The sequence below is a fragment of the Camelina sativa genome, chromosome 6 (genome assembly GCF_030686135.1).
Source record: "Camelina sativa cultivar CO46 ecotype springtype chromosome 6, ASM3068613v1".
In the NCBI taxonomy this organism is placed as follows: Eukaryota; Viridiplantae; Streptophyta; class Magnoliopsida; order Brassicales; family Brassicaceae; genus Camelina; species Camelina sativa.
In genome coordinates, this window is record NC_141885.1 from 21,054,107 (window position 1) to 21,081,053 (window position 26,947).

General features: G+C 33.5%; 3 protein-coding genes across 6 annotated transcripts; 1 reads left to right on the forward strand and 2 right to left on the reverse strand.

Annotated features, from left to right (window-relative positions):
- Window positions 1–8,915: 8,915 nt before the first annotated feature.
- LOC104791994 (protein STRICTOSIDINE SYNTHASE-LIKE 10-like) lies at window positions 8,916–10,932 on the reverse strand. The gene is made up of 3 exons (XM_010518006.2): window positions 10,475–10,932; window positions 9,970–10,233; window positions 8,916–9,701 (listed from the first exon to the last, which is right to left on the reverse strand). Exons 1-3 carry the CDS (start codon window positions 10,765–10,767, stop codon window positions 9,134–9,136), a joined length of 1,125 nt encoding a protein of 374 aa, XP_010516308.1. The 5' UTR covers window positions 10,768–10,932; the 3' UTR covers window positions 8,916–9,133.
- A 9,009-nt stretch (window positions 10,933–19,941) lies between these two features.
- LOC104791995 (two-component response regulator ARR9) lies at window positions 19,942–21,814 on the forward strand. Of its 2 annotated transcripts, XM_087454265.1 has the most exons (6): window positions 19,942–20,513; window positions 20,621–20,727; window positions 20,866–20,943; window positions 21,053–21,123; window positions 21,234–21,565; window positions 21,639–21,814. In XM_087454265.1, exons 1-6 carry the CDS (start codon window positions 20,411–20,413, stop codon window positions 21,794–21,796), a joined length of 849 nt encoding a protein of 282 aa, XP_087310391.1. In that variant the 5' UTR covers window positions 19,942–20,410; the 3' UTR covers window positions 21,797–21,814. The 2 variants fall into 2 exon arrangements, with proteins under 2 accessions (XP_087310391.1, XP_010516309.1); XM_010518007.3 differs by having other exon boundaries at window positions 19,946–20,513; window positions 21,234–21,814.
- A 2,080-nt stretch (window positions 21,815–23,894) lies between these two features.
- Window positions 23,895–26,870, reverse strand: LOC104791996 (cystathionine beta-lyase, chloroplastic). Of its 3 annotated transcripts, none has more exons than XM_087454263.1 (13): window positions 26,561–26,870; window positions 26,262–26,433; window positions 26,040–26,155; window positions 25,896–25,966; window positions 25,703–25,794; window positions 25,513–25,600; window positions 25,307–25,418; window positions 25,105–25,201; window positions 24,930–25,011; window positions 24,712–24,829; window positions 24,514–24,621; window positions 24,309–24,411; window positions 23,895–24,203 (listed from the first exon to the last, which is right to left on the reverse strand). In XM_087454263.1, the coding sequence occupies exons 1-13, from the start codon at window positions 26,624–26,626 to the stop codon at window positions 24,028–24,030; spliced, it is 1,401 nt and encodes a 466-aa protein (XP_087310389.1). In that variant the 5' UTR covers window positions 26,627–26,870; the 3' UTR covers window positions 23,895–24,027. The 3 variants fall into 3 exon arrangements, with proteins under 3 accessions (XP_087310389.1, XP_087310390.1, XP_087310388.1); XM_087454264.1 differs by having other exon boundaries at window positions 26,262–26,422; window positions 26,561–26,866; XM_087454262.1 differs by having other exon boundaries at window positions 24,514–24,829.
- Between the last annotated feature and the right edge of the window lie 77 nt (window positions 26,871–26,947).

The window sequence follows — 26,947 nt, forward strand, 5'->3', positions numbered from 1 at the left end:
GCGAAAGTTTCAACTGTCTTCCCGGACCCGACCAAAATTGAAGCCGGCTAGTCCCTATATGTTTAATTAAATGGATTCGTTGCCAACTAATTAAAATCTGAAGTCAAACCCGACATGATATTAAAGTGTAGTTACATTCACATGACTTCATTTTGGACCACCATAAGTCAGAGATGTGTCCACCAATCTATCGCAAATATATGAGTTAGAAAGTTCTTGGTCTGCCTTCCCGGACCCGACATAAATTGAAGCCGGCTATAGCCTATATGTTTAAATTAAATAAATTCGTTGTCTGTCTAATTAAAATTGAAGTTAAACCCCACATGACATCAAACTGTATATAGACTTCACATGACTTTTTTTTTTTTGGCGATCAAATCCCATATATTAAATATCCGATATCCGAGATGATTTTCTGCTGGAGAGAGAGCCCACGTGACTTTATTTCTGAGCACATAAGTCATATGCTCTATATATATATATATATATATACAGTGGCGGATCCAGGAGAGTTTTGAACCGGGGGCACATATTATTAATATATCTAAAATTTAATACATAAGTATACTATATGCAGGAAGAAGGTTAAAAAAACGGTAAATGATGGCATCGAACACGCCACCTGCGGTTTAAACAAACAATATTTACTACCAACTGATCCAACAGATAATCATTGTACATGTTTACTAAATAATAGATAATAATCAGTGTGGGGCACGTGCCCCACCTACTTACACTGTAGATCCGCCACTGTATATATATATCTCCACTTCTAACATAGCCACGATCCACGAGTCTTACTTTTTATCCTTACGGCAGATAGTTAAACTACTATGACAAGAAAACGTGTTTTATTTTCCTTGTTAACCTTTTCTTATAGCATATTTGAATATATTTTTTTTCCTTCTTAACCTTTTCTTATAGCATATTTGAATATTTCATTTTTTTGTTAACTCATAGAATAAATTCCTAGATTTATAGAGGAGTCCGATACTAATCTTTTTGAGGAAGGGTATCTCATGGGTAGGGTCTCTTCCAAGTATGCAAATGGACCATAAGTAATAAGTCCATACCCATGTGACCAAATGGATAAAACTGAGTAATTCTGTGTTTGGAGAGAATCGATCTCTGGCCTAGACCAATATGGCGACTTTTCCACTAAAGCTAGAACAACACGAAATATTTTATATTGCTAATGATTATTTTAACAGATTTTTTTTCTTGCTAAGAATGTAAATATTTCATTAAAATGAAAACAATTTAGGTTTATAATTGATTATAAACCTATACAAATAGTTCCATGGCAAAAAAAGTAAAAACATGGAAGCATAAATTGTAGTACACAAATTTCGGTCCATTCCACTCGACCAAAGCGTTGAAGCTGAAAGAGTTAGATGAAACAAAAACGATTTTGAAGTTCTTCCTAGATAAGTAGCTGAAGTAGAAGGCTGACTGCATTTTGAAAACACCGAATTGCGCTTGAATCTTACCACTAGAAGCCTTTCACTGGAGGTCCGAGGATGGACCGTCAACGGCAGAAACTCAAAGTCCTCGATCACATACTCCTCGATCACAGATTTAACTACATGCAATATAGAAGAAAAAAATTGCATTATACACGATTAAGGAGGATGGTTTTATCAATGTTGACAACAAATAATTCTTTCTACAATAGAAAATTTAGTTTACAAAGTTGGATTTTGTCTTAACCTACATTCATGAAGAAGACGTTAAAATATTTGATCAACTTTGCATCCATCTGTTGAAAATAGCGTTTTCTCAAACTTATCAAAACGTGAAAGAACATGACGAAGGTGGCTCTTTGATACTAGGGAAGGAGGCTCTTTGATTCAATCATCGGTCCCAAAGAACCCTTCTGTCTCTTTGGTCAAAAGGACACAAGCTATTGGTTTTGATGACGGAGAGCTTTGTATCGACTTTCGGGAAAATATGTTTGCTCAACTATCTCCAAATCAAGTTGCAGTAGGTGAGCTGTCTTCAGACAATGCTTCTGATAATCTCTCAGAGGAGGATGATAATCCAGAAGAGGAAGAAGATCGTTTTTTGAAAGTTATCTCCAAGCAAATGCAGAGAAAGAACCTGCGACAGTTCAGGGCGGGAGGCCCTTTAAACCTCTAATAACCCCATTCCTTTATGGATATTTTTTGTTGGAATGTAAGAGGGCTTAACGATAAAATAAAGAGAAAAAGTTTTCGGAAATGGTTGAAGCTAAATCAACCGCTTTTTGGTGGGCTTATAGAGACCCATGTCAGCCAACAGAACTCGCAAACTATAGTATCTCGCGGGTTCCCAGGCTGGAATTTTGAAGGGAATTACGAGTTTTCCGACCTCGGTAAGATATGGATCCTCTGGCATCCTACTGTACATGTATCTATCTTAAGCAAATCGTTGCAAATGATCACTTGCCTCCTTAAGTTACCATATGTTCCTCATCGGATTGTCATCTCAGTTGTTTACGCATCCTCCACCTGTTGTGCATCGAGAAAGTTGTTATGGAATGATATTGTGAGTCTAGCAACTAGTGCGACAGTTGTGAGCTTACCGTGGGCTGTATAGGAGACTTCAATCAAATACTTTACCCCCATGAACACTCCACACCGCTGGCTAATCCCTCTCAGCCTGGTATGCGTGATCTTCAACAATGTCTTGACTTGACTGCTTTATGTGATCTTCCCTATTGTGGGAACACATACACATGGACGAATAAGCACTCAATCAGTCTTGTTGCTAAGAAGCTAGACAGAATAGTCGTGAATGACCTCTGGCGGATAGAGTTCCCTGACTCTCTGGCGGTCTTTGGTGAACCTGCATTCTCAGACCACAGCCCGGGATGCCTGTTTCTTGACTCTGCCAAACAAAAGTCTAAGAAGCCATTCAAGTTCTTATCGCTACTGAATCAACATCCTGATTTTGCACCCTTAATCAAACTGTGGTGGGAGGCTCTCCGATTTGATGGGACCAAGATGTTTGCAATATCAAAGAAGCTGAAATTTCTTAAAGCGGTAATTCGTGAGTTTAGCAAGGAAAACTACTCAGGCATTGAGAAGCGGGCTCAGGAGGCTTATGCAATGCTTCTCCAGTGCCAAAAAGACCTCCTTGCAGATCCTTCTGCTTCGTTGTGTCTCAAAGAAAGGGAAGCTCATCAGGCATGGTGCACTCTCGCACTGGCAGAAGAGTCGTTTCTAAGGCAGAAATCTAGAATTTGTTGGCTTGAAGAAGGGGACAAGAACTCCAGATTCTTTCATAGGGTGGTGCTCTCCAGACAATCCCAAAATGAAGTGATCTTCCTCATTGATGATTATGGCCAGGTGGTGGACACAAAGAAAGGTATCCAGGATCTTGCAGTGGATTTTTATAAAAAGTTGTTTGGAAACTTGGGTTCCTCTCCAGCAGCGACTGTTGCTGAACTAGCATAACTCATCCCGCAAAGGTGCTCCACCACTGCCCTGCAGATCCTTAACGCACTTGTCACACCCGCGGAAATTAAAAATGTTGTGCTCAACTTGCCCAGAAACAAATCACGGGGTCCAGATGGTTATTGTGCAGAGTTCTTCATATCTCATTGGGTAACAGTAGGGCAGGAAGTCACGGAAGCAGTGCTCGAATTCTTCCAATCTGGCAAGTTGCTGAAGCAATGGAATGCGACTATTCTCTCCTTGATCCCCAAGACTCCGAATGCTCAGAAAATCGGTGATTTCAGGCCAATAGCTTGCTGCAACACCCTGTATAAGATTGTCTCCAAGATTTTAGCTAACAAGCTTAAAAAGGTGATCCCTGAGCTAATATCAAATAATCAGTCTGCGTTCATTAAAGGAAGATTTTTTGTGGAAAATGTCTTACTTGCTACAGAGCTGGTCCAAGGCTATAACCAGAAGAACATATCTGCAAGGGGAATGCTCAAGGTAGAGCTCAGGAAAGCCTTTGACTCGGTTCAGTGGGATTATCTACTAAATGTTCTCACAGTGATGGAGTTTCCGGCTCAATTCATCGGTTTGATTGAGCAGTGCATATCCACTACAAGTTTCTCTTTATGCATCAATGGGGAATTATGTGGCTACTTTAGAGGGGAAAAGGGGCTGAGACAAGGGGATTCTATCTCCCCGTACCTCTTTGTACTGACCATGGAAGGGTTTTCTCGGTTGTTATCGCAAGACTACATCAATAATCAGATTGGAGCTCACCCTAATGCCTCAGAACCGCTGATCTCTCACCTTGCATTTGTGGATGACATCATGGTGTTTTTCGATGGTAAGACAGCCTCGCTTGAAAACATTGCTTCAGTCTTGCAGAAGTTCTCAGACGCCTCAGGTTTAACAATGAACAAGTCCAAGACTAACCTCTACTTAGCGGGTGTGAGCCACGCTGAAACCACTCAGATGAGTTCTCTTGGTTTCAACATTGGCTCACTCCCTATCAGGTATCTCGGGCTTCCACTTATGCACAGAAGGCTCAGAATTGCGGAATATAGACCACTGATTGAGAAGATCACGCAACGCATCACCTCCTGGTCTGCCAGAGCTCTGTCTTATGCGGGCAGACTCCAACTCCTCTCTTCAATGATATATGGAACCCTAAACTTCTGGATGTCTACCTTCATCTTACCTAAGGGTTGTATAAAGAAGATAGAAAGTCTTTGTATAAATTTCCTGTGGGTTGGGGACGTAACTAAAAAAGGTACAGCAAGAGTCGCCTGGTGCAAACTTACTCTCCCTAAGCAAGAAGGTGGTCTAGGGCTTCGAAGCTTATCCCAGTGGAATAAGACTTTGTGTCTAAAATTGATCTGGAGAGTTTTTACAACAACAGACTCTTTGTGGGCTATCTGGATGAGAAACACCAAAATAAAAGATGTCAGTTTCTGGTCCATCGATGCAAGAAAGACTACATCCTGTACGTGGAAGACCCTCTTGAATCTCAGACACATTGCAGAAAAGTTCTTAAAGGCGAGACTGGGTAATTGATTATCTAGGTCCCACGGTCCTGCATAAACAGGAATTCCAATCCATGCAAAAGTTGCGCAGGCTTGGTCTCTGATGGGATGGAATCTCAGACCAGCAAGATCACCAAGGGCTGAGGAACTACATATTTTTCTTACAACAATAAATGTTCCACCTGACACTGATGAACCAGACAGGTACTTTTGGGTCTGCGGCACAGAGGAACTCTCAGTTTTCTCTACCAAAAAGTCATGGGAAATTTTGCGACCAAGACAGGATCCACCTCATTGGACTGAGCAGGTTTGGTTCAAAGGAGGTATTCCTCGACATGCTTTCATGATGTGGCTAACGCACCAAGATAGACTACCAACTAGAGATAGATTGGTTTAGATGGGGACTTCAAATCGAGCCTAACTGCTGCTTATGTGGGTTGTACCGAGAAAAAAGAGAGCATATGTTCCTTCGGTGTGAAGTCAGTGAGGAAATTTGGTCTGCAATGACTAGGAGGCTTGGTTACAGGCCGTTTTCTTTTCACACCTGGGAAGCATTCACCGCCTGGCTGGATATAAACGATCGCACTGTACCACGATGTTTGTGTCGTCTAGCGGCCCAAGCAACTCTGTACGCTATATGGAGGGAACGAAACAACCGATATCACAACAACTCTGCAACGGAGGCTCATATCTTGTTCAAAGGTCTAGACAGGCAAATCAGAGATGCCATTCTGGCAAAAAAGAGGAGAAAACAATTTAAGAATCTGCTTTTGGTCTGGTTAAAGTTTGACTAAGTATTCCTACTCAATTTCTTCAGCTTTTCCTCTTTTATTTTTATTTTCTTAGGCAGGGGATGGGGGATGTGTCAAGGCTTTTGTAATCTTTCTGCAACTTCAAGTTAATGAAAATTCACATAGTTATCAGAAAAAAAAAAAGTGAACGATGCTAGTTTTATAACTGAAACTTATCGTAACGTGAAAGAATATGACGAAAATATATTTTACGTACATACGCATGATTCGCGCAAGATTTGATTTGTTATCATTACAGAGGCCAAACGTCTTTAACGCATATTTTAATTTAATCCACGCCAACTCCTCGTCAGAGAAATATAGATAATTTGTGTCTGAAAGCAGGGGCGGATCTACCTTATAGGTATGGCACTGATTTTTAAAATTTTGCTAGTAAGTATGGCACGTAAGACTCTTTGGCTCGGTTGGATAATTGACACTTTATGTAATATTTTGGTTGTAGGTTGGAATATGTCATTTGAATACTTGAACTTATTACATTCCGCATTTTCTTTATTTTTTTTAACTTTTTATCTTAAATAAAATTATGGCTTCGAGCAATATTTTATTTTTTTATTTCCAGCTTAACTTTAACAAATTTAAATTCATATATTAATATTGTATAGTATACATACAACTTACTGAAAACTGTAAGTAAAATCTATTAAATTAGTAACATTAAACTATATTATATCTTTATAGTTAACTTATTTATTTTTTAAAATAAAAATTTGTGTGATATGGTTAGATAAATAAATTTAAATGTAATATAGTATTTATATTTTATAGTGAATTGTAAGTTTGTAAATGTGTACTTTCTAATTAATAAATTAAACATATCTATAGTATATGTAATTAAGTATATTTATAAGCCAATTTAAACAGTACTTTCAAAAATTTGGCTTATTTCGAGTTTAATCTATTAAAATACAATATATATAATATATTTTCAAAACATACAATAATGTTATTAAAATATATATTAATTTGATGTAAAAAATATTTATTTAATTAATATTTTATAACATAAAATTAGTATTATTTTAAGCTGTTTTGTGCCCTATACATAAAATAATTTTGCATCCGCCACCGTCTGAAAGTATTATTTTATTTGAAATGCATGATTGAGGCTGCTAGCTTGAAAAAGAAATACGACTAACCAACCAAATTCTCCAAGGCAAATGTGAGTGCGAAAATTACTCTGTTGATGTTGGGATTCAACAAAGTAAACACTTTGGTACCTTTTGCTTCGATTTTTCAAAGAATATCAATAAACCAAGATTTGCTTCTTTTTTTTTTTTCTTTGGGACAACCGATTGGCTTTTTTTTTTTTTTATTTGGTGCATAAAAAGAAAATAACCCAAGATCGAAGTCCGTTATATGGCAAAGATATATTTTACGTGCATAAGCGATTCGCGCAATATTTGATTTGTTATCATTACCGTTCCAATTGGTGACCAATATTTAGGAAAAGAATGATGAGAAATATTACATTCCTTTTTATTCCACAATTTTTTTACTTTTTTTTACTATTTGAAAGTAATATATTTTCCTCTACATTTCTCTATATTCTTCAAAAAATAAGAAACAATATAACAAAAATGTTCCTTTCCAAAACTGATGAGGAACAAATGGAACAAAAAAAACAAATATGAAAATTCGTTTTTTATTTTAAAATAAATAAAAAATGTGTTTATTTATAATATTTAATTTTGTAATAAAAGAATTTTTATATTTTCACAATGTATTGACAGACATTTTTTTATATGAATTTCATATTAAACTAATTTTAAGGCTCTATTTGAAAACTGTATGAATAGTATAATAAATTTATGATACTCATATTTATATCGTAAATAAAAACTAAAAATATTTTAAGTTACTTTTAAAAATTTATTATAGTTTAAAATTAATTATTAATATTTAATGAGACATCTTAAATTTAATTTACAAATTTTATTTTGAGATCAAATGTAAATTCATTATCTATACATTAAAAGTAATATTAGTATTATCATTGAAATTTTATTTATTTAATATTTAATATTTAATATATTTTTAAAAACATTTTTATTGTTTGGTTACCATTTAATTGTTTATTCTCTATAGATTTTTCTTTTATTTTTCAAAAACTATTTATTCCATTATGTATTGTTCCTTTTATTTCTTTTTTTTGTTCCTGGGATGGTTACCAGTAGGAGAGGCCAAACGTCTTTAACGCATAATGGAATACCAAACTCATCGTCAGAACTCAGAAGAAAACAATAGTTTAAGATAAGAAACATGGATAATTGTGTTTCAAAGTTTATTTTATTTGAAATCCATTATTTGACTTCCTAGTTGTGTATTATATATATATATATATATATATCTATTAGGCCACAAACTTCCCGTCGCAAACACGTGTTTCCTGTTGTATGTTCGGATTTAACAAAGGATTTGTGAAAATAATTCAAGAAAAAACGGAGAACGTACTTTTTATTAATCACAAGAAAATTAAATTCAAGATTGTTGAACTAAATGATACGGACATAATCCATTGTCCAACCTTTCGTTTCGACTTTTTAAAGAGTAAAAGTGTAAAACCAAGGTTGAAGTCGGTTATAATATATGGATTTATTTTCTGTAAAACAAATGAGGATTATTTGTGATGTCATTCATTCACCTTAATATTACTTACTAGTACAAGCTTACGTCATAACTACAAATTAATTTAAGTTATATGAATATTATCCAAAAAAAACTTGTCAATTTTCTAAACGTGTTAAAGTTTGTGGCCTAATAGATATATAATACACAAGTATACCTCAATATCGAAAAATCAGACTTAACATCATTGTATCATTGTTTTAATATCATTGTATTACTGTAACTTATATCAACAGATAACTCAAACTGTCCCATTATATTAACTTTTTAACAATTATACTAACATTCTTTTATGGAAGTCTCATCAGAATATGCTTAACAGTAGAATTTTAATAAATCTTGGTCGCATCAATTTGATGTGTATACGTATCTTATTGTTTTAATATCATTGTATTACTGTAACTTATATCAACGGATCCATTTCGTTTAAATATACGTATATTTAAACGAAATGGATGTTGGCCGACCCAACGAGAGAATCCTATGTAATTTGGTCATATTTACCAAAAACATATAAACAAATACAATTTATGAAAACATATGTTTCTCACAATTTAGATTATAGTATTTGACACTTTTTATGTCACCATATGATTACGCTATATATAACAGACACTACATACACATGGACGTAAAAAACAAATAACAACGAGAGTTAACGTGCGACATAGTTGTGAAAATGTGATACACATTTATACTTATAATTAACACTGCAGAGACAATTAAGTCTGAGCAATGTAGAAAACTACAAATCATAAACACCAAGAAATGGCATGAGAACAGAACCAATCCAAAGCTTGCCATCTTTCTCTTCCACTTCACTTATAAACCTTAATCTCTTTCCTTCCTTATCCTCGAGTACTTCCAAAACCTCTCCTGATTCACTCAGCTTCACGGCTGTAGCATGAGGTCTTCCTCCAGTGAACAGCGAGTGCAGGCGCGGGGCACTGATCGGAAGTCGAAGCACCAAATCTTTGAACCAAGTTTGAGAGAGCGAGAGTTTCGCGAAAAGACCTTTCTTTGAGTGTAAAGCGACCCAGAATTCTCCATTCGAGTTACTTCTGATGTTGTCAGGGAAACCTGGAAGCTCAGCAAAGACATCTTGGGTTCCTGCGTTTGGACCAGAGAGCCAAAGCCTTAGGATCTTGCAAGTGGTTGTTTCGACTACCAATACAAAAGACCGGTCTTTGCTTAGTGCAACGCCGTTTGCAAATGCAAGGCCTTGTAATAAGACCGTCGCTTTCTTGCTTGATCTATCATACTTGATAAACCTTCCAGTCTTATCAACGTTCAAAACAGTAGCTAAGAACTGCCTGAACATGACAACAATTTGGAGTTGAATCATCATCACCAACAGAATAAACCAAGATTCACGCATCAATGTAAGAATAGTTTCATACCTTTTTGTAAACATGGATACAGAACCAACATGTAACATTGGTAAAAGAAATATGTAAACCAAACTTTTAGGTTTGTTAGTTACTACTTACTACCTTCTGGATACGTTTTAGCTTTCTTGAAAAGACAATGCACATAATAAGAAAGATTAAATTTTTGTGGGGTGTTTCTACTTCATGTTACCTTCTCTGGAATTTGGCACTGGTATCCGTGAAGTAAATCACATCATCCTGCTCATCAATGTCCAAATCATTAGTGAAACGAAACGGCTGCCCCTCAGCTTCTGTAACTAAAGGTCTAGCTAAACCACCAGCAGGACCAACAATAAGAAGGCCAAAGTAAGCATCCGCTATGTAAAGATCTCCACTTTTCTTATCGAACCTCAATCCCAATGGCCTTCCACACACATGCTCCAACTCTGGTGCAAAAGGGCGAACACACATCTCCCTATAAAACCATTTTTCACAAGTTGTAACAGATGAGGACTAATCTAACCAATAGTTATAAAATTGCTGAAACATAACATACATATCTCATTATATCCTAAGGCTATGTTACCTCTGATCAAATCTAACAGCTCACACAAGAAAGATAACAATTTTGACAAAACACTGAGCAATCACTTCACTTCCACCACCAAAATCCTCAGCAACCAACCAAAGCTGTCAAATTTTGTTTGGAAACGTACCTATTAGCCGATGTGTAAGCGAAATCGGTCCATCCAAGCGATTCACCACGCCATTTCAAGACTCGACCGTCGGAGACGCCAACGTAGGGACCTTCCCCTGATGGATCGAAATCTATACTCTCCGGACCGGAGGCTCCGGTTAAGTTAACCACTTTCGCCGACGGGAAAACATCGCGCGAACCGGCGATTTTAGGCGGTGCGAAAATACCATAACCGGTTTGGGTAGTCGAGACAAGGATTGCGAGGACTGTTACAACCACTGTTAAGAACACTGTAACGAGCACCGTGGTCATGGTGGTGGTGGTCAGTGAGATTTTTGCACTCTGCTTCCTCTGTTCTCACTTCTCAGTGCTTCTTCTTTACTTTTTGTTTCTCGGAGAAATCTTAAAGAAATTTTGAGAAGCTCCTTGTAATTTTTGTTTAATTCTGATTTAGCCTAATGATTTAGTTAATGAATCAATTATCTCCAGCAATATTGAGATGATCAAATACGAAACTACATGTTAATGGACTTTAGTGAAGCCCAATTTTCAGCCCAATTTAGTGCAGATAATGTGTTAAATAGCCCAATTAACACATTAGAAAATAAATGTCTCAAGATTTTTTTACTCATAAAGAAGTGAAAAAAAAAAAAAAAACTGCCAAATATTTGTATTATAACAAGTTGATAGCGTGCCGTTATTACTTAAACTATGAAAACTGTTTTTTTTTCTAATATAGCGTGAATTATTAATTTATTATTGGTATATTGTAATATACTATAAAGTTACAAAAGTTGTTTTGAATTTATTTGTTTATGTAATGTGTGATACATGCAATCATAAAAATGGATAATATAGCAACTTAATATTTTATATTGCTAGCATCTTTCAAGATATTATTTACTAGTGTCAAGGTATTGTTAAAAAATGGTAAAAGTCACTTTTCGAAAAGTCTTCGGTAAAAACAGTATTGAAAGATAAAAGGACAATTAAGAATAATATTGACGTCAAAAACAAACTAATATAGCTAAAAAGCAAAAAAAAAAACAAACACTACAAGAAAATAAATTTATTGAGACGTATTTTTTAGACAAAAAAATTTCATCACAAATTTGTGACATTTCAACTACGATATTATGACTAAATTTATTTGTCACAAATTCATAGTATTTTCGTCACTATATTATGACGAAAAAATTTAGTAACAAAAGTTTGTCACAATTAGTGACAAATATGCTACGATAATATTAATCGTCACTCTTATGACTAATATGTTGTTGCAAATTAGTTATGAACTTATAACAGATATGTAACAAATATGCAAGTCACAGTTTGTGACATTAAAATCAGTAAACATTAGTCATAAAATAGTATAAATTATTATGTCACTTATACAAAGTCCATTAAGCCAAGTCTTTAACTCTAATTTAACAAGACTTATTTAAGAGATGATTAGGATTTTATTCTTTATAATTTTATGCCTCCTAAACCTAGAGAGAGAGTAAACCATTTGAGAGAAAGAGAACAAAGAGCAACAATTGAGATTAAGGACAGATCTTACTTGTCCTAGGAGATAGTAGAAAAGCAGGGATAAACGGACTCTTTTATAGATGAATTTTGTTGAGCAATTTCACAACCCATAGATGTAAGTTTTCCCCAAAGTATTTTATAATCCTTTTTGTATATTAAAAGTTATACATGTTTTCTCAAACCTCTTCTGCGCAGATCCGCAAATTAATATCAGTCATCTTATGAAATCGTTTCCCACTGCTACAAATTGAACTAGAAGCTGATCTACCCGCCATTGGAAATATCTGAGTCTTCCCTTTCCAGAGAGCCTGAGATCGTTTCCATAGGAGTTATAATATGAAAGTTATGGTCGAATATGTTCATCTGGTCGAATTTGTGATTTATTTTCTTTGTAAGAATAAATATAGCTTATAATGTATTATAAAAAATTTGTATGATTATAATTTTTTAAAAATAATATTGTTTTGAGATTAATTTTTTAGTCATAATTTTTATCATATGCAATGAATTTTTTAGTAATAACTTGTGACCATTTGAAACTAACTTCTAATGACAAGATTGGACATTATGATAGTCACAAAATATCATGATTTTTGAGTATTTATTAAATTTTTGCGACAAATATTTAGTTATCATTTGTGACCATTTGAGATTATAGTTTCGTAATAATAAAATACATAACTAAAACATTATTTTAAACACGAATTGTGACGATTTAAAGACGTTTTGTAAGTCTGTAATTGAGACAGTTTTGTTACTTTTTGTGTCGTAATTATTGATGACAAAATGGTTACTAATATATTCGTTGTAACTTTTGTGACATTTTTGTTACAAATAAGAATTTGTGACCATCGTATTGCAACCATTCAAAAAACGTCACAAATTTGTAACAATATTTATATTGTGACTAAATACTTTTTATTGTGACTAAATATTTCGTCTTAATAAAATTATTTTCTTGTAGTGTTAAAAACAATATTCGCTATAGTTGATTTTATTTATTTATGATTAGTTTTTTTAATAGTAATTACTATCTTTGTTTATAAAATTTCGAAAAAGAATAATTTCAAATGGTATTTGTGTAAAATTCTATTCGAACATATGCAAACTTTATAAATCAAATGGATTTTACAAAAATGAAAAGTAGGAGAACAATACAAAACTGATACATTCATCACTTCTTCTTTTAGTATCATAATTGATGTTTCTAAGAATCAAGAGAAATGTCACTAAGGGTTTGAAATGCGTTTCCTATAGCTTTATAATTAAACGAACTTATAGGAGAAACACAATCATACAAGCTTTATGTATTTTGCCCAAGTGAAAAAATTAAACAACCATTATGTATTAAAATAATACGTAATATGAAAATATAAACTCACGCGATAGATAAAAATATAAAAAAGATTTGCTGGCAAATATGGCAAAGGGAAGAAAAAAAAGAAAAAAAAAAGCAAAAGGGGATTTGGTGTGTCAATAATGTGGCTCTGAGTTCCATTGGAGGGACACTTACCGTATCTTGAATGTTGGCCTAGCAGCCATTGTAAGGGCATTTCATGTTTTGAGTGTATTCATATTATATTAAATCTTGAAATTATTGGCACAAATCTCGTAGGCAGAGAGATGAATGCGATTCGTTTGCATTTTCAAGTTAACAAAGTAAGGTGAGACGAGTATTGCCCACGATTTCGTACACTTAAATACACTATTTTATCATGTAGTTATAGTTATATTATATCCTTAACTAAGGAACTTTATTTGCTTAGCTAAACGTGTAACCATTGATTAAAATATACAGTATGTTGTATCCCAGCCATATAATTTAATCATCACTTATTATCAATTTTGTACATTGCATGTTTCTTACATTATGAAACATAGTAGAAAGCTACGCATAAAAGTAGCTATAATCTCAGTTGAAGGCAGGTTTTAGACATCTTAATTGAACAAGTGAGTAGTCCGAATGCTAAAATCAGTATCAATAGAATACTTCGAAAAAAACAACGTTGTTTTGGGCAATTTCTTAATGGTACCTAAGATGCTGGCTGAGATGACCGTAGTCAAGCCTTTTTAGAATCTCTATATTTCATTAATTTATATTTATATGTATATGCATAATGCATGCAGGATATTTAAAAAAAAAATGGAACTGCTGGTTGGATATATAAAAATGGAAATTTGGATGATATAGTTGGCAACTTCGCTTGCATTTTTGCTAGAAAATATTAATTAGCCGAAGTTCTAACTAACTATTGAACGTACTCATCTTTTTTTTGTTTAAGTACACGAGTTAATATTAATTAGCCGAAGTTCTAACTAATTACTGAACGTACTCATCTATTTTTGTTTAAGTACACATGCATGCTAATGTGTCGACAAGAAAAAACAAATGAAGGCTAATCAGATAGGGAACCTGTTACCTGATATTATGAGAAAAAAAAAGTTATAGCTAAGTAAGCTAGAAGCATAGCCTTTTCCATGCAAACATCAATAATGGAATTTTTTTCTTAGAAATACCAATAATGGAAATTAAAAGGTGAAAGATATAGGATCTAACTCGAATGTTGTTTGAATAGCCACTGGTGTTTCTTTTGTTTTGTTTTGGGTTTATTAATCCAATCAGAGCTCCTTACTGATGTTATATATGGCATCGTTATGAATATATCAAACCTACTACAATACCACATACAACATTAACTTAAGTCCGTGTGAATATCGCTACTGCTATATCTTTTAGAATAATGGCTGAGGTTTGATTCACCGTATCAAGACCGTTAAGCTAATTAAGTTTAAAATAGTAATAGACCAAACGTAATCGTGTGGTTTCGTAACATATTCACACACCGACGACAATATAATGCGATCGAGTGTGTCTACATACACATAAACTAATTTTATTTTTGTCAATTACAATACCGATTGGGTACAACCACTCGATGCACGCCGCGTTTTGATTCCTATAATTAAATAGTTGCTTGATTTTTGATAAACATATCATATCCTCCAAATAATGTTTCATGTAGTTGACGACAAAAAAAACTATAATGTTTCGTCGTATAACAATTCTATAAGCAGAACCTACCTACTATTACGGTAGAACAGAAGCTCTGAATCATAGATGTTGCAATATCAAATTCGACTTGGAAAAAATTATTAATATTGTCTAACACTCTCTATATTTTTTTTTGTCAAACAGTCTAACACTCTCTATATATAGTATATAAATTACGTGCTTTTAGTAACAATAAAGATGTCAAATTGTCAACAGTAGAAAACAGCCGTCATTTTGTATATTTATGACTTATTCGCGTCTTCTGTGACTCATTATTAACTAAAATCTATCATCTTCACCTTGCTCTCTGTTACATACTGAATCTATAGTTCTATACATATATACAAATAAGGTGAATTAGCTATGCAGTACTATGATGGATTAGCAAAATCTCATTGTAAGAAAACTTCCAAACTCTTCTAAAAGTTGTACACATCTTCCATCGAATAGATACTATATTTAATCCCATTTATGGAATGGATTCATCTGTCAAAAAAAACTCTCATAACGTTAAACAAACTCCATTTTCAAAAAATAAATTTCTCCCAAGCCTTAAAAACTCATCGAAAATAAATATTCTTTCGGTTTTACTATTTAATGGGAAAAAGTGGACAACAAAAGAAGCGACCATTAAGGAGAAAAGCCTGAAGACAAGGGAAAGAGATAGAGAGGGGCCATATTGTGTGCAATGTTCATGTTTATAAGCCGAAGAGTGCCCTCCCCCTTCACATCACACTTCTATTTCACTATTTGTTTATTTATTTTTACCTGCTTGCACTATTTTTTAAATATATATATATATATATATATATAATTTTATCACACTCTTCAACCAAAACAAGCACCTTTCACAACGCATTGTTCTTAGAAATTTTAATTTCTGCCCACTATTTTTAGCAAAGAAAATTAAGAAATGATAGGGTGTCAACTTTTATTCAATTAAAAATATGATTTTGTATAACTTAAGTTAATAAATTTGAGCAGTCCAAGTTTATTCCAACACATTCACAAGGACAAAGAAAAACAAACCCTACCGACTAGTTCTACAGCATTTATGTTAATTTGGCCAATCCTATTTATTGCTTACGAAAATGTGTGTGTGTATATATATATAGGTATATATATATACAACTTTTCTACTTTACTTTTTCTTTCTATTTTGGTCAATTACTTATGCTTTCTTATTATTCATGTATATGTTTTAACTATTCATATTTTATAATATATACGTATACATGGCAGCACATAATTGATAATTTGATATATAGACCTGGATGAGTTTAGTAACCGGGATATAATCTCAGTATCAAAGATAAGGTTACCGTTGAGCTTGAGCAAGCAAGCCTCAAATGAATACTATAAATGCAAAAATCATATATATACATGCAGATGGATCACATATCTGAACGAGGGACCTAAGCCACTCAACTACCTCACTTCAACCCGAAAACTTCTCGGATTACGTTCATTGCATGTGGTCCAGTTCACATGTCACTATGACACACATCCACCAAATATGACATTCTCACCTCTCTGTACATAAAAACCGATTAGGTAATATTTATTTAAGGGGGTTTATTATCTTATATATATATACCTAATTATGCTTACGTTTAAGATGTTAAATTATTGTGTTTATATAGTAGAAAAAATGTTTTAACAAAATTTCTATTTTTCTTTAATGTAAACATTTTTTTTTCTTTATTGTAAACATGATATTTGAACTGCATAATATATTCAAACACAAATAATGTGTTCGAAACAACGGAACTGTAACATGCATGGTCTAGAGATGGAAAAGTGAAAATATAATATCGGGTTCTACTTTGGGCTTTTTAGGTCAGTACTAAAAGCTACTACATCCTTTTTCCAAACTGAATATCATTGTTGAATGTTGATCAGATTAATTTCGAAACCAAATACTTTGATAACACAGCCGGTCTAAAAATGACTTGTCTCTCGTAATGTTTTTATATTTAGGGTCAAAATCTGTGATGATGAAGGTGTTTGTATTAGAGAAAAGAAGAAGAGAGAGGGTCCTCGTAAAAAGAAAAAACAATGGATGGTTGTGATGAAAAGAGAGGGATAGATAGAGAGAGATGATCTGTAATTAATAGAAGAACATTTCGACTAGTGTGGATTAAAAGCATGTCTTCCCGACATTGTGGATTACAGTTAAATAGACCACTCGATCGAGCCATATCTTTTTGGTCAATTGCACCATCCTTTGATTCCTTTTTATCACTTCTTCTCCTTCTTTGAATTACTTGAGTGTCTTTACTCTTTCATGTCTTTTATTTGGTCCATTTGTGTTAAACAACAAAACAAACAAAAAAAAAATAGATGACTTGTGGACTCATCATGTTGAATTACATTGATTTAGACAATTATCTTTTTGTTTATGGATTAAGAGAAGATTTCATTTGGCAAATTAAAAATTATATCAGTGGGATTTTAAAATGGAATGTGTCAGCGTGCATGAAACTCATAGGTTGACTTTGGCGTATAATAAATTAAAACTTAAGATCCTTTTTTCTTTCGTGTGGATAAAACTTAAAAGTAGGAATAAATTTTTTTTTAAAAAGATATTAGGGTATTGTTAAATTCGCTTGTAATAATCTTTGTTGTTTCTTACAACTATTTTGTAGTGTAATTCAAATTGTAACCATGCATCACTCACTCACTAAAAATGGAACCCACTAGGCGAATGAATGAGAGAGGGAGTACGTTGCTATTGGAGGGACTTTGACGTGTGGCCCGTAGAGGTCGACACGAGTCGTGGGTATAAGTAGAGATGAAATATATGTTGATAATGGCAAATCATGATGATGGGATTGGGCAAAATGACCATGGGAAACAAATCTTTTGCAATAGAATCGATTAAATATTGGCATGTCGTTGCCACCACAAAACCCAACTGCTCATTACTTCACGTTTCGCTGAATATTGTTTTCTAACCTTTTTTTTTCATTTCTTTTTCTTATTTATTTATGTATTTGTCTTAAATTGGAGCAAAAAAAACAAGTGAACAATTTAATGATTATTAAACCAAAAAAATAGAGGCATCTTTGATGACGTCACCTGTATCTCTCAAGATTTTGGCGGGTCCCGTTTCTACATTTATTTGTTCTGCTGAATTACTTGAAGTTTTGGAAAAATATTAAACTCCTATATATTAATATTATGGATCTTTTTTTAATTTATTTATTGAATAAGGCTTCAACTTATTAAGATACCATATTTTACGAAGTAAATTGATTAGTATGACTCAAAATAAAGATATATATATATATATATTTCACTGTAAAAATTATATAATAGTTCAAAAGATTATAAATCAAAAGATAAAAGACAAAAATGAAATTGCAGTGACACAATGATCTTTCCATAATCTAAAACTAGAAGAGAAAAAGAATTTATCAATACATTATTTAAAGTAAAATCATTTTGTCTCGAAACTGATTTAGCTCTCGAAAAACTATAAAAACTTTCCCCATACCAAAAGATGATAACATGCTTGAATACAAATGACTATAACAAGAGAATCAAACTTATTTTTTCCGTATAAGATGCAATTTCTCTATAAATGCTTTGTAGGGTCTCTCAGGATGTCATGTCACCATAAAATAATCTAAATCCACTTAAATTTTTCAAAGCCACAACGACCAAGTAATTAAACTTGAACAAAGCTTAATACAAGATGAGCTAATCCAAACATAACCAAAGCTCAACCCCCAAACTAACAAACTCAAAATAAAGATATATAGCTAACAAAATCATCTAAACATTATACAAAATTAGATTTTCATTTTTTTTTTAGAGTTTCATTTTTATAAGTAGAATAGTATCTTCTTTGATATTGTCGGCGCTTTTGATTAATGACTAACAAATGTGATTTCATCCAAACTATTAGCAACCATTATTTGATTGTAAGTTTGACTTCGACCCTCCATTTTAGTTTGAGGTATATATATATATATATATATACAGAATATATATAAATTAATATTCGGTAAATTAATAATCTTTATAAATTAATAAATTTCTTTGGTTCCAAGTTGGGACTAATGTAATTTTGGATAAAATAATAAATTAATAACTTTTTAAAAAATCCCATATAAAAATATAGTCCCATCAATATCATAAATTAATAATCAAATAAACTAGTATATATATATATATATAAATCTAGTGATATATAAATCTATTATTTGTTTGTTCTTAAATTTGCATTCTTGTTGGAGAGTATCTATAATATTTCTGACTACATCAAAAACTTCTGGTGTTATCTTCTCAAATAGCATCAAAAAAAAATTGTAGAGAGTTTTTGACGCGATAATTGTTTTCTTATGTGTAACTGGTTCTAAAGGTACCGTCATATCTTTTTCAACTTCATCATCACCTTGAAAAATAATAGCATCAATTTCTTCTAAACTCTGAATTTCTGATAAAAAATCATTTTCATAAATTAATATTTTATTAATTTATCGATAAATTAAAACTTCTATAAATTAATAAAATTCTATGGTCCCAACCTTATTAAATTTATAGAAGTTCTACTGTATAATTGTTTCTTGAATGTTTTTATCGATACACGTATTTCAATTTGTTTGTTACGGTTAGTTTACTTGTATGCAGATATAGTTAATTTTACAAACACTAAAAAATTTGGTAATTATTTTTATTTTTGGGCGAAAATCATTAAAAAATATATATATGTTATAATATTATATTGGATAATAAAATAATGATGAGATATACTATAGTTTTGTTTTAAAATATAAAATCTTGCAACTCTATTCCCTAAAAAGATTTTAGATGTTTATATATAAAAAAATATTTCAAGCGGTTGTGGTCATAGTAGTAGTAGTATATAAAAAGCAAAGCACACCTCCTTATCTAATCCTTAAAAATCCTCCAAAAGATTTGTTTTGATTATTTTTTATTTTTTTTGTCTTTTTTTTTCCTCCTCTGCGCTGTCTTCTCAAGAAAATACAAAAACATTTTTATATATCAAAAACTCTTCTTTTGCTTTCTCCACAATTCAAAGCTTAAAATTAGTTTTATTCATTTTTTTTCCCTCTCTGTCTCTCTCTTTTGCAAGAAATTGGTAGAGGGAGAAGAATAAACATATTAATCAGATCTTGTTTTAAGTGCAAACACACCCCTCACTTTTTTATCAGCTTCAGCATCCTTATGTTAAAACAAAAAAAAACGCATCAAATCTCGGAGAAAACAAAAAAAAAAATTGATTATTTCTAGTGAAGAAAACAAAAAAAAAAAATTGATTATTTCTAGTGAAGAAAACAAAAAAAAGTCGAAGACTTTACATCTGGGTTCATCGATTGGAGAGATAAGTAAGATCTTCTTGCAATGGGTATGGCAGCAGAATCGCAGTTTCATGTATTAGCTGTTGATGATAGTCTTTTTGATCGGAAACTTATTGAGAGATTGCTTCAAAAGTCTTCGTGTCAAGGTAATCATAATCATTATAATGAGTATTTAAAGGTAGAAAAAGTCTTAAGCTTTGTTTGATAGAATCGAAGAAAGTTCTAAGCTTTTTTTTTTTGGGTATTTTTGTAGTAACTACTGTTGATTCAGGCTCAAAGGCTTTAGAGTTTCTGGGTTTAAGACAAGGTATTGAGAGTAATGATCCAAATGCACTTTCTACGGCTCCTGTAAATCACCAGGTTTGTTAAATCTTGTTCCTTTTTTTAATCAGTTCTATGTTTGATTAGTCATCTTACTATTTTTGTTTTGGAAAACTGGTAAGTTTTGGTTCTGAGTGGTTTCTTCTTGTGGTTTGATTGTGACTTTTTTTTTAACAGGAAGTTGAAGTCAATCTTATAATTACTGATTATTGTATGCCAGGCATGACTGGTTTTGATTTGCTCAAGAAAGTCAAGGTAAAATTGTTTTAGAGAAACTTAGAAAGTCAATATATAGGAAATCTCTCTTTGGAATATTTTTCTCTGGTGATTTGTTTATTGATGCTTTGTTTTTTTTATTTTGCAGGAATCATCAGCTTTCAAGAACATACCAGTAGTTATAATGTCCTCTGAGAACGTTCCTGCAAGAATCAGCAGGTAAACAACAATGAAAGATGTAGAAGTTTGAGCTTGGGCCTCTTCAGACTGTGTTTTGTTTTGCACAGAGAAAGGTTCTGATGTTATTGTGTCATAATCTGTCTGAACAGATGTTTGGAAGAAGGTGCTGAAGAGTTTTTCTTGAAACCAGTAAGATTGGCTGATCTTAACAAGTTGAAACCTCATATGATGAAAACTAAGTTGAAGAACCAGAAGCTGGAGGAGATTGAGGAACTTTCAAAAGATGAAAATGGAACTGTAGCAGCAGCAGCAGCAGTTGTACCAGAGATTAAAGGCTCTACAAAAGCTGAAATCGAAGTCTTGCCTCTGCAACAAGATCTGCTATTAGTACAACAAGGGGATCAAACGTTGAGTACTAACAACAAGAGGAAGTCAATGGAAGAGGGGATCTCAACAGATAGACCACGTCCTAGATTTGACGGTATCACAACTGCTGTCTGATCTATAGCTATAAATGCTTCGTTTTTGGGGTTTCTGATTTTAGAGTTTTGTAGATTGTCGTAGGAATGCTTCTGCTGGTACAATACATGGTTTTAGTCGGGAATGCAGAGAGGGGGATATGATGATGATGTATGGGGATAATGTTTATATGTACATCAGTAAATCTTACATGGTGAATAACCCAGTTCCCAATTTTTTACTTTTGGTATAAAGAAACTCAACTTGACTATCTGAAAACGGTATAAAGGATATGTGTAGATGTCATCCTATTTGCCAACTGTAGTTTTCAATGCATTCACAGTTTCCTTTGATATGTATAGATAGGTGCCTGTCCTAGTGGACAAAAAGGTTTAAATCTGGTAAATTCTGGTGCAGATGTGTCACGGTTAGTTCCATGTTCTTGTTTCTTACCTAACCTGAAACAGAATTTCAGAACAAGTTGCTCACTGTGTCCTCTCCTATTCTCACTTCTCAGATCCAGAATTTTTTTTAAATTTGTGTTTTACATTGGAGAAAGATCCGTACTTACTACAGTACGTAATAATCATGTTCTAACCGCTTATGTTGGCTTTGAAGCCTATAATACAGATTTAACCCCAAAACTTGCTTGATGTGTTTTCAAAAACCAAATTATGTTTTATGGTTTGTCATATAGATTCTTACTATGAAACTACAAAAGCTGAGACAAGAACAAAGAGAAACAAACTCCCTACTAATTGAACCAATTGCCAAACCGAAAATCGAAAAAGTCAGTTCGGGCTACAACCGCAGGACTACCGACAACGACGTCGTATTCACCACGGGAGATAACCACTACTCTCACTACTCATATAACTCACTCTTTTGATTACTAACCACTATTCACAGAACTCACTCTTTTTTTATCAGAGCTCACTGTTTTGATCACCACTCTTTGCCCACAGAACCTAATCATCACTAGTCAGCTGGCCTTTGTAACAGGAGGGACGCATATATCGAAATGAAGAACTCTTAAAACTTTGAGTGCACCTGTTTTGGTGATAGAAGTACCGCTGAGGTGGACCTTCTTTAAGCTTCTACATTTTCTGACCAAAGCCGCAAGACCAAAGTACCGAGACAATCTTCAACTTCAAGCTCTTTAATTTGAAATGGGACAGGAGATACAAACTCTGGTGATGCTAAACATTTACTTGGATCTTGTTACTGGGTATGAGAACATTTACTTAGATTTTAATTGGGCCTGAGATGTTATGAAATCAAATAAATTAGAGATTGATTCCTAACATTGGGGCTTTCTTGTACAAACAATAATAATTAACATATATGTGCTTTAGTAAGCGGATAAGAATATATTGAAAAAAACATCATTTGATTTTTGTCTTTGTGTATATTTTTACTTTGAAAATTTTTGTATGGCTATAAAATGTCTAAATATTCTAACCTTAATAAATTAAAATTCATCAACAAAATGTAGACCTTAAAAAAATGAGAGGTGCTTTCTCATTTCTTAAAGTATCATAAAAAAAATCAATGTTGATGTAAGAGTTTATTCCTTTGTCTAATACCTAATTGGTCGTTCTTTTCTCTTCATCTTTCAAATTATTGACAGGTTGTCTTAACTAATTTCTGTGATAATTATAATTATCTTATTTGTAGTTATGATTAGTAGGGATAATGATTATGTGAGAAAATAATGGTGATCAAAAGAGTTGGTTTTGATTAAAAAAAAAGAGTGAGTTTTGTGAGTAGTAGTTAGTGATCAAAAGAGTGAATTGTGTGAGTAGTGAGAGTAGTGATCAAAAGAGTGAGTAGTTAGACAGAGAGTAGTGGTTATCTCCTCCAAGTGGTGGTGATTAAAACTGAGAGTTGTGTGAGGTGGGATGATCTCGTTCTGTGTGGTGACCACCTGTAATCTTTTTGTTTTGTACATTGTAAAAGTATCCAAAGGGAACAAAATTCTCAGAATCCGGTAATAAATACAATGAAACAATGTTAACAGATACAAACCAGTTTTGGTTTTGATCTCACACTCAAAAGCTGATTAACAACAGTGTTGAGTCTCAATGGAAGCAATTTTTTTAAAAAAAAACAAATCAAACAAACAAAACCTGCAGCAGTGTCTGAAATCAGAACACGAAATCAACAGTCAGAAATGATTGAAGAAAACATGCAGGAATCATCAGCTTTCAAGAACATACCAGTAGTTATATAATGTCCTCTCAGAACGTTCCTGCAAGAATCAGCAGGTAAAGAACAATAATAATCATGTTTTAACTGCTTATGTTGGCTTTGAAGCCTATAATACAGATTTAAACCCAAAACAAGCAACATTACAAATCCAAAATAATGAATTTATTGCTTTATGTGTTTTTAAAAACCAAATTATGTTTTATGGTTTGTTACATAGATTCTTACTTCAAGAGCCTATGAAACTACAAAAGCTGAGACAAGAACAAAGCGAAACTAAAGAGGACAGGTTTTGAAAGCAATGTCAAGATCAGAGATCAAATCATTAGCATCTTCAATTCCTGCTGATATACGGACAAGATCTTCGGTCAAGCCTCTGGCCTCACGCACTTCTGCAGGTATGCTTGCATGTGACATGAAGCATGGCATGCTTATAAGTGATTTAACACTCCCTGTTGTCAAAGAAAAATTGTGGAAGAGATCAAAATCCAAAACTATCCCAAAGCTTATTAGAGCTTCTTCAGAAGAAACAGAATATAAGTAAATTTGAGTCTCACCAAAACTGACAGCTATACTGAAGTATTTGGTGGTTTCTACAAGATGCTTTGATAGCGCAACCGATCCAGTTATAAAGCTAAAAACCGATCCTGCACCCTTAGCCTGCATATTTGAAAAGAGTTAATTCTTATGTTCAGAACTCAAATTATCATCTTCATTTATTTATTTTTTTTTTTTCATATACCAGCTAATGCTTTTTAGTACCTGAGAGAAGTGGAGATCATGACCAGGATGATCTGGTAGACCAGCATAGTACACTTTCTTCACTCTTGGATGAGAAGACAAGTACATTGCAATTTTCCTCGCGTTTTCCTGAAGATTTTTGCCAGCTAATAACGTTAGTAATGAAATCAACCAAAAACAGAGAGACAACATCATTTCTAGAGGTGTTAATGTTAAGACCTGTTGCTTTTCTATACGTAAAGCCATTGTCTTTATTCCTCGTAGGCACAGCCAACAGTCGAAAGGAGCTAATCCAGAACCTTCTGAATTTTGAAGGAAATACAACTCCTTTGCCAATCTGGAAATTTTAACACCAATATATAAAGAAAGGCAGATGTTTCAAAGAAATGTCTCATATACTTGAAAGCAGATCATAGAAAAGAGTAGAGACAACATACTTTTCGCCTTTTACAGCAAGCACACCCGCCATCACATCACTGTGTCCGGCTATAAACTTAGTAGCCGAGTGCATCACGATGTCTAGCAAGCCAGAGAAGTTGAAATATGAGTGTTAAGAAGTAAATCTGAGGATTAAAACAAAACTTTTAGCGAAGTCAGAGTTGTTTTACACACCAGCTCCTAGTTCAAATGGCCGAGAGAGCACCGGTGACATAATACTGTTGTCCACCAACACAATCGCACCTTGAGCATGAGTCATCTCAGCTATTTTCTACAAACACAGCAAACCATAGGACAATTTTAATTTTACAGCAAACTAAGTCGATTTCAGCCATGTGGTTCTGGCTCCAAACTTTGAAGAAACAAAGAATTTTACTCGTATATCAGAAATTTGTTGTCTGGGGTTTGTTGGAGACTCAAGCCACACAAGCTTTGTCTTGGGACCAATTGCAGCAGCAACCTCGTCTAATTTAGTCGTGTTTACTCGTCTACAAGATATCAAATGGAATCATTAAGTTATCTTAGTTTTGCGAAAATAAGTAGTTATAAAATATCTGAATGATATGTAGCAGCAATACTAACTTTACCACAACGCCAGATCTTGGAACAACTTGGGATAGTAATCTGTCTGATCCACCATATACATCATCTCCAGCAACAATTTCTTCACCTATGGAAACAAAATCAAATATACTACAATGAGACCAACCTATTGTATCAATCAAAACGAAAGACATCAGAAATTTAAGAGAAGTCAATAATTGGAAATTACCATTTTTGATAAGGTGTGTAACAGCACTAAGAGCAGCCATTCCACTAGTGAAGCAAAATGCTCTATCTGCCTTGTCAAGCTTCGCAAGGAGACTAACAAAAGGAGAAAACTTTTATAAGAAACGCTGAAGCAACACACATACAAATAGAGCTAAATCACCTCGGAAACGAGAAGATGCTAAAGCAACAAGTACCTTTCCAATGCATCCCGTGTAGGATTCCCACTTCTTGTATAATCATAAGGTCCATTTTCAATAGCAGAAGGCTAAAAATAAGCAAACAAAAACAGCATCAAGTGACAAATCCTCCCATGAAAATAAAGAATCATGCCTCAGTACCTGCTTAAAAGTAGCTGTTTGGTAAAGAGGAGTGCTCAATGCATCAAAGGGATCAAATTCATTATCCACGTTAACCAGTAACGTAGAGACGCTAGCTTCTTCTTTGATATTCATAGCTGCAAAACATTGAAACACCCATCAATTAAAAAAAAAAGAGAGAGCTGACTTTAATCATCAATACGATCCAATTAACCAAAAAAAAGGTATTCAAGCTTTACGAACCATTTAAGCTGTCTGGGGTATTGATAACAACAGTAGATTGAGTTTGTTCATCGACACTCTTCTCCATCACGCAATTCAGCTTGAAAAGGTTACGATTCGAGATCAGCTTCTTCTCCCAAGTTGGAAACTTGGAAATGGATACACTGGTCGGAGAGTTCTTACTGAGCAAACCCTTCAGAGAGACACAGTTGATCAGATATCACTAAATTTGGTAGAGGCCACAGCAAAAGCAATAGAAATTGGGGAGAAAAGGTATTAACTTTATTTGAAGTCTCTAAATAAAAATAAATGGGGCTTACTCGGTCGGGGAGATCAGCGAAGGAAGAAGGTACGAAGGAGGAGTGAAGTGATAGAGAAGATGCCATTTTGTTTTTTGGGTAGATGAAAGAGAATTAAAAGCTTCTTCTCCGGTGATTTCTCGTCTGAGATATTAATCGACGAGATAATGCGCGGCGACGGAGACAGTTCTAGTGCTGAAGTGGGGACTCTCGAAAGAAGAGAGAAACTGAAGCTGAAAGCCGAAGAAGGTGTCGGATTTTAAGTCTCGGTTTGGTTTGTTTCGGTTTCCGTAGATTCAAAAAGAGAAAACCGAAATAAACCGAAATAAATTCAGGTTAGTGCAAATTTGTTTATAATAGAATGATAGGAAAAAAACGTGGATGGGAAAGTAGGTGATCACCTACTCT